Genomic DNA, 8161 nt, shown 5'->3' on the forward strand with positions numbered 1-8161 from the left:
GGGGGGGGGGGGGGGTTCTGGTGTAGTGTTTATGCCATTTAATCTATGGATAAGAGGAAGTAAAAATTATTTTGTCTACTGACTGTAAGATCCCGCGTCATGTGGAGCGCTTCATATATCCTTTCAATTGAAGTCATTATCAATTGTGTTGTATTTGTTCATAACATTGCCCCCGTAAAACAACTGACACAGGTTGATGGTGAACTACAAACAGCAAAAGCAGAGATTGAAAAATTGAAAGAGGAAGTTGATGCTAACAAAGCTCACATGCTACAGGTTTTCATTTTGTTTTTGTTTCTTTATCCCTAAAACGATTAACTTTGTGCTTCACACTAATAACTACTTACATTTTATATTTTACATTGAAGTATAAGAGCATTGCTGAGGTTAATGAAGATGCACTCAAGCGCATAGAAACTGCACATGAGAACTACAAAGTAGAGGTAAGTTGCTATAGTTAGATCTTCAAAGCTGTTTGTCTTACATCATCCTGAAGTTTTATTGTATTTAAAAATTGTTTATATTCTTCATTATCATATGTAGGCTGAGAATGAAAAGAAGGCTTTAGAAGCTGAAGTTCATTCACTTAGAGAGAAGGTGGCAGAGCTTGAAAATGAAACTAGTCTGAAATGTGAAGAAGTGGCTTCAGCAAGTGCAGGCAAAGACAAGGCTCTTGCATCCGCTTTGGCTCAAATCACAACTTTGAAGGAAGAAATTTTAGCCAAATGGTAAGTTGTGTATACTGTAATGTTTAGTATTCTGCTTTTTTTATTTTTATTTTTATTTTTTTATGTATTAGGTGTTTTTTCTGCCTGTAGTTCTCAAATATCAGCAATGGAAGTTCAAATGTCTGGCTTTAAAGAACAGCTGGATGAGGAGCATAAGAAGTGGCGTACTGCTCAAGACAATTATGAAAGACAGGTTTACTTATGTTTGCTTTGACTGCTGCTTGAGTCGTGCATTGGAAGTTTAACCTAATTTTGGTGACTGTCAATACTAAATTTCTTAACAACAACACTAATAGAGTGAGGGAAGTGTCTAGAAGCTAGAAGTGGTTACTGATCTGTTAGTGTGTAATGACTCTACTGCCCCTTTTCTCTTGCTAGATGAAGTTCACTCCTCTCTATGTATATAAGCACCGTTTCAGTGATATTATGATTCATTATTCAGAATTATCAAATCCTGTTTCTCTCTAGTTCTCTCTACTCTCACAGATTCTCCAACTCTATTATGGTATCAAGAGCTTCAAATTACCATGGCATGGATCCTCCTCCGTCACCTCTGCTGGTGACTCGGCCATTGCTGATGGATCCTTCTTTTCTGCATCCTCAATCGAACATCCTTCCCCTTGCACACCTGCCCTTCTTCTCCATCTCCTTCCGTATCTGACCCTTACATACCTCCAAACACACAAATTCTAGCACAGACTAGTCACTCGGTCCATGGCTTGAGGCCTCCTACCTACCCCTAACACACGTCCCTTACACAAACGGTCCTCACACCAACCCTAGCCACACATACACTCCTAGCGTGAACTGCAAAGCCTCAACCTTGCCCCACCTTAAGCTTCTCCTCTCAACCTCAAACACAACCACCAGTATCTGGTCCTAAACTTGTAGTTTCCCTCGAACCTAGGTTTGTAGGTGATGCCTTTGACTCACCTCAGTGGCTTGTTGCAGTGACAGAAGAATTTCAGGTCCTAACTCTACTTGGTCCTTAGTGCCTCTTCCCCCAGACCACACTTGCCAATGGCTGCAAGTGGGTGTTCTGGGTAAAATAGGACCCAGAAGTCAGTGTCAACAAGTTCAAGGCATGCCTTGATGCCAAGGTTTTTCTCCAAAATGTTGGGTCTGATTACTCGGAGACCATTTCACCTGTGGTGAAACCAGTCACCATTCAAATAGTGCTGACCCTGGCTCTCCAATGATTTCTGGCCTTAAATTGTCCGATGAATTTATTTTATTTTAATTTATTTTTGCATACTCATATTCTCGGAAAACTTTGTTTCCTTTCTCATCACTTAATCCCTTTGTGACATATATTATCATAGGTTATTCTCCAATCCGAAACAATTCAAGAGTTGAAAAGAACATCTGAAGCATTAGCCATGCTGCAGGGTGAGGCATCTGAATTACGAAAACTAGCTGATGCTCAGAAATTTGAAAATGTAAAGTTTCGAACTTTAATCTTATCTTCTATTTCTCTGCGTACTTCATCATGAATGCAGTTAGTGTGTTTTCCTGTTTCTTATATTGTTTATTATAGAAATTCCACGTCGTGTTATTTTGATTTACTTATTATATTTTTTGCTTTTACTTATGCTGTGTTGCAATTGTAGTGAAATGTCACTTGATCAAGTTACTGTATCTATTGGTGCTGTGTGTCTCTTCTTTCCGGTTCTATTTTGAATGAAACAGTGATGATTTTTCTCCATTAGAAAGTTGAGTGAGTGGTATTTTGGTTTAAGATGGTGGACATCTTTAAAATATACATTTTTCTTGTCATTGCTGCTAGAGTTCAATAGAAAAATACTACATTATATAGAAGGTTTTTTGAATCACATAAATAAGAACATCACATACTGAGGTAAAATGGAGCAGTATAGGGTGAATAACTGGACTGGGGAGTGAGAGTAAGGAAGTTTACAGCTGGTATCTGTCAGTTCACCAGGTTCATAATTGTTATTTCAAACTTGACCTTCAGTTCAGAGTTTCAGAGAAAGCTGAGTGTTCCTATGTCTTTTGGATGAAAATGGCAATCCAGTCCAACTTGTTCCCTTTTTGTATCTTCTGAATGAGGTTGGCAATGGCAGTTTGGCAATACCATGAATTGGAACTTCAAATGCACATGTTCTTGACTGACATGTGAAACTTGCACAGTGTGTCTAGTGATTCTTTCATAGTGCTAGTTCAGTTGGATTTTTCATTTCTTCCTGCACTGGGATTTCCCTATAAGCCATGTGGTTTACTGTTGCATTTGTCAGTTTGTTTTATGCTTTGTCTACTTTATATATTCTTTCCTATTTACTGAAATTTTGGTTTGTTTGATTTTCTGGATTGATGTACCGATAATTCACCCTGTTTGCATATTTGTGTTTTGCAGAGTCAACTGAAGGCTAAGTGGGAAGAGGAGAAGACATTGCTTGAGAAGGCAAGAAATGATGCTGAGAAGAAATATGATGAAATAAATGAGCAGGTTTTCTTTTCACCCGTTTAGTTTGACTTATGCCTTATTCAGTTATCCTTCAGTGTTCTTGTTGAATTATTGTGTCCTAACTTGCTCTTATTGTTTAGTATTAAACTGTTGTCTACCAACACATTAAAAAATTGTGGTCCATTGATGTGTATATGAGGAATTCATTATTTATAGGACTGTTAATTTATTTGGTATCTTTGGTGAGTGTTGGTTGCAGTTTGCAACCTGAGATCAGTTACAGTTAGCAAGTCTAGTTAATTACTGTCAATGTGCAGTCTGTGCCACTGCCAGTAATTGTGTGAGAGTTTGTCTTCTCTTTGATTTTTTTCTTTTTTTGGTCATACAAATGGCCTCTTCCTCCTAACTCTGGATTTTTTCTCTATCTTCAACTCAAAATATAAAAGAAAAAATGAGTCACATTGTAATGCAATTTAAACAGCATGCCCATAAACTGTATTTGATAGCAGGCAGTAACACTGTTTCTTCCTTGTGGCAAGCCCACATAGTGTGAACTGTTTTTGTTCTTTATATTTTATTGCATTGGTTTCTTTCAACTTGTGTGATTGATGTCATCAACCTCCTTCAGAATAAAATACTTCATAGCCATCTTGAAGCTTTGCATATTCGGAGGGCAGAGAAGGAACGCAATGCTGCTGGTATATCATCTGGAAGTAGTAGTGCAGATACAATTGGTGATGCTGGTCTTCAAGCTGTGATGACTTATCTCCGGAATTCAAAAGAAATTGTAAATCCTTGTCATGTGCAGCAAATTTGTTTCGCTTGTATATTTGTATATTCATTTTAATTTCTCTACTTTCACAGTCAGAAACAGAAGTGTCAGCTTTGAAACAGGAAAAGCTGCGGCTACAGTTGCAGGTAAAACATTGGATCCATCTTTCTCTTGTTTGTCATGGCATGGTGTGTCAGCATCATGCTACTGTTAGTTATAGCTTTCTTCAAATCATACGGTAGTCTAAAAAACTGAAAGGTGAATGATTTGAATATGTACTTAACATTTTACAGTACGTTGCTCTAATATTAATACTTTGAGTTGTTACCTGATTTCTTTACTCATACTCTTTGTATGGCGGCATCAGGAGAGATTAAAAGCTATTGTTATGATTCAGCTTTGTGACCTCCCAGTTGTTGCATCAAGACTGACCTCTATTTGTAAAACAAGACCTTGATTCTATTGCATGAGTAATATAACAATTTGTATATATGTATAATATAAGAATTTGTATTTATTCTCATTCAAACAATCCGTATCTTGAGCAATATATTTCAGTCTTGTTTGTTCATTTGAAGGTTTAAGCTAAAGAAATTCATTTTTGTCTGGAGTTTTTTCTGATCTGCTATGTGTATTTAATGACATGTTTTTCTTCGGTTTCTTGGTTTCATGTAGCTTGAGGGTGCTTTAAAGGCAGTTGAATCTGCACATGCATCAGTAGAGGCTGAGCGTGCAAAGTCAAAATCTTGCTTGTCCACTGAAGAAGAGTTCAAATCATTGCAACTTCAGGTTCAGAATCCTTCTTTCATGATCTGCTACATTGCTTGTGATGTCATATTAAGCTGACCTGTTTTGATAGTAGTGTTCAATGAACTATATAATCAATCAAATAATGTGCCTTTTTCTTTTCCTTCTCACTCCCCTTCTCTCTTTCTTTTTCCCCTCTTTCAACAATTATCTGCAGGTTAGGGAGATGAACTTACTTCGTGAGAGCAACATGCAGCTTAGGGAAGAAAATAAGCATAATTTTGAGGAGTGCCAGGTACATGAATACATGAAGTACTTTTGGTCATAAAACCACAATTAATTATAAGGAGATAGTGACAATGAGTAGAAGGTATTCTTAAAACAATATAAGGATTATATTCCCACTGATTGTAAAAAGTAAAATAAAAAAAAAAATAGTGGTTGCTAAAGGATTATTCTTTCTCTGGTGATAAACCCAACTATTAATAGGATGAAATTCTAATCAAGTGTAAAAAAATTGAATTTTATTCATAATTTTTTAATTTCCTTTTATGTGATATAGAAGTTACAATTAATTATAGGGAGAGAGTAGAAGGTATCTTTAGAAGAATTTAAGAATAAAATTCTAATTGGATAAAAAAAATTATTACTTATGCATGTGTTTTTTATCTTTTAATAACAATAAACCCAATGTTGTATCTGTATTAGAAATTGCGTGAACTAGCACATAAAGCAAGAGCTGAGGTTGAAAATCTAGAGAACCTTCTGAAAGAAAGAGAAATGGAGTTGGCTCTTTGTAAGAACGAAATTGAAGGACTAAAAAGGGAGAAAGATGATCTCTGTCATAAGGTTTCTGAGGTATTGCATCCTGAACATTGCCAGTAACATTTAATGTTACTGTGTTGTTTTTTATCATTATCTCTTTTTAAAACTTTTCTTCACTTCAGTTGCTTGAAAGGAGTAAAAACATTAATATGGAGGACTATGATCGAAGCAAGAAACTTGTTCGAGATTTGCAGGTAGTTCATATTATCCATTTATATTACTTTACTGTTGTTATGTAACATTTTCTTTCTGTTTTAACTGTTGATTTTGTTGCACATTAGAGATGTGTTTCATATTATATTACATTCATCCTGTCGTATCTCTTCAAAACTTTAGATGTTCCTTTGTACCTGTCTGTCTTGGATCATCAGCGTGTAAATTGTGTTACCCTTCTCATGTATTCTGTTTCATGTTGATGCCACCATAGTTGAAGTATTGCATAGCTTAGTCATATGCCTGTAAGTTTTATTTGTGGTACATATGTAATTATGTTCTGGAGGAAAGGCTTAGATACTATCAAAAGCAAGTCTCAATGCTGTCCGTTATTCTCTGAACAAAGCCTTATCCTACTAGATGGGGTACGCTTCATGAATCCGATGACTTCATTGCGTCTTGTCCATGCATAAGGATTCGACATTGGCTGTTGAATGCCAAACACAATCCTTCTCTCTTCTTTTTTGGGCTTGGGACCGGCTATGTAAACATAGGTAGAGTTGCTCTCCGTTATTTTAAATAAGGAAAATATGAATATAGTTAAAAGTGGTACTTTTATTAACAGTTGATTAGCTAGGTTATCAAATTTCTTTGCCTCTTAAAAAAATTTCCCATGCACTTAATATTTTTTGGAGATGTTAACTGAAGCATTGAATTTTACCCAGAATGCTTATGAGCAAATTTTACCACATCCATAAGATCAACAATATGGTGCTTGCATGGCATCCGATGTTCAGCAGTAAAATGTCAACAAGTTAAATATTATGAAAGATGAGAATGCAAAATGGATTAGTGGGGACATTAAGTACGTAGAATTCAAAATGTGTATGGTTGAGATAGTTGGGCTAGTGGGAATTGTAGAGTTGGTAGAATCATAGGTGGAAGAGGAGTTGATCAGATGGAGGGTGGCACTTGCTCTCGCTGGTCTTGTAGAGGGATCCATTCTGCATTTGCTGTTAGATAGCTCTGATTACCGTAAAAGTAAAACCGAGAGGATTTGGGTTGAGTAGTCTTCAAAATGACGAATCTAAATTCGAATCACAATAGCTTAGATTGCAATATATATAGGTGAATTATATTAGGTATAAGTTAGTCATTTACTTTGTAATCCCTAAGTGCTGTGCTGACACAGGTAGTTAGATTGGACTCTACACGTTAGAATGTGCTCTAACCAATCGTTCCATCTTTAACACTATTTGTTCTCGACCTAGAGGGAGACTATTTTGGATAGAGAAAATGCTATCTGTTTGGATTGAGAAAATGCTTTCTGTTTTCAAGTTTTGGAGAAGGAAAAAGTGTAAATAGTTAGACCTGTATAGTATTTGTCTGTTTTATTCTTAAAAAGATACTGAATATAGAAAATGCCGAAATTGAAAATAGAAAATGAAACACAAACTAAATACATCCTTAGGGTTTATTTGGTAATTGTCTGAAGGCAAATATACAGACACACCAGGAGATACAAACCTATTTGGAGAAGAATGTGAATATAAATAGGCCCAAAGTAGCCTGATTTTTTGTCCTCCAAAAAACTGGGATATGGACAGAGCCATACATTTTTTCTTCTCATGATACTTACCAAACACAATGTTACTTAGCATAATTATAGAAAGTAGTAAAAGTTCCTCGACAGAAACAGAAAGGTAGCATCTTTCATCTGTGAGGAGTACTAACTTTTACGTATACAGATTCACTTGTTAGATATAATATTTTGTTTTACTCTATATTAAGCAATATAGCATCTTGGTATTTATTATTGTGTTTACTGATTTTATTTTATCTTATCAGGAAAGACTCAAAGAAAAGGATTCTAAACTAGACGAAATGGGGAAAACTCTTTCTGTAAAGCAGGATTCAGTTGCACGTTTGGAGCAAGACCTATCAAATTGCAGAGTGGAACTAGCGGAGAGAGAAAAGAGAATTAATGATATTTCACAATCTGAGGTCTACATCATATTCTCTCTTATAAAAGCTCTGGAAGGTTCTCCTGTTTCTTACGAAATTTTGTTATTATTAATTTCTCAGGTTAGCCTAAAACATGAAGTGGACAGGCAAAAGAAAATGCTGGGTTCATGGAAGGTGTATACAAATTTTTGTTTGAAAAAATAGTTGTATATTTATCATAAAAAGAATAATCGATTGGATCCTCTAATATGAGAATTTTTGGATGGTGAAAGTGAATATTATCCTTGTTCTGGTTATATGATTTAATTTATTGTTTTGAAGAGTGGATAGCCTTTCTTGTAACTTTAAAAGATTTCTCATTTACTGGATCCTTATCCTTTATCCTATTAATATATTCTCCATTTCTGTTTTTGGTGATATTTTGTTGTCTTCAATTATTTTGTTTCATCCTATGTTTCCTTGTCCATAATTACAGATCAAGAACGAGTCATTGTCAAAGGAGGTTCAACAACTTTCAAAGCAAGTAGATGAAATCAAACAAGGTTC

At 35.5% G+C, this 8161-nt stretch overlaps 1 protein-coding gene across 2 annotated transcripts in view; it reads left to right on the forward strand.

The window, feature by feature from the left end:
* LOC107604702 (nuclear-pore anchor) overlaps window positions 1–8161 on the forward strand; it is a 24130-nt gene that overhangs the window by 13139 nt on the left and 2830 nt on the right. For both annotated transcript variants that reach the window (XM_021104640.1, XM_016306349.1), the window contains 15 exons: window positions 193–276; window positions 369–443; window positions 544–728; window positions 819–921; window positions 2051–2167; window positions 3103–3195; window positions 3782–3940; window positions 4018–4071; window positions 4601–4714; window positions 4890–4967; window positions 5381–5530; window positions 5620–5691; window positions 7499–7654; window positions 7736–7789; window positions 8091–8157. In XM_021104640.1, coding sequence (XP_020960299.1) covers window positions 193–276; window positions 369–443; window positions 544–728; window positions 819–921; window positions 2051–2167; window positions 3103–3195; window positions 3782–3940; window positions 4018–4071; window positions 4601–4714; window positions 4890–4967; window positions 5381–5530; window positions 5620–5691; window positions 7499–7654; window positions 7736–7789; window positions 8091–8157 — 1561 coding nt within the window. The remainder of the gene's footprint in view (window positions 1–192; window positions 277–368; window positions 444–543; window positions 729–818; window positions 922–2050; window positions 2168–3102; window positions 3196–3781; window positions 3941–4017; window positions 4072–4600; window positions 4715–4889; window positions 4968–5380; window positions 5531–5619; window positions 5692–7498; window positions 7655–7735; window positions 7790–8090; window positions 8158–8161) is intronic.

This window comes from Arachis ipaensis, chromosome B06 (assembly GCF_000816755.2).
Source record: "Arachis ipaensis cultivar K30076 chromosome B06, Araip1.1, whole genome shotgun sequence".
NCBI classification, from domain to species: domain Eukaryota; kingdom Viridiplantae; phylum Streptophyta; class Magnoliopsida; order Fabales; family Fabaceae; genus Arachis; species Arachis ipaensis.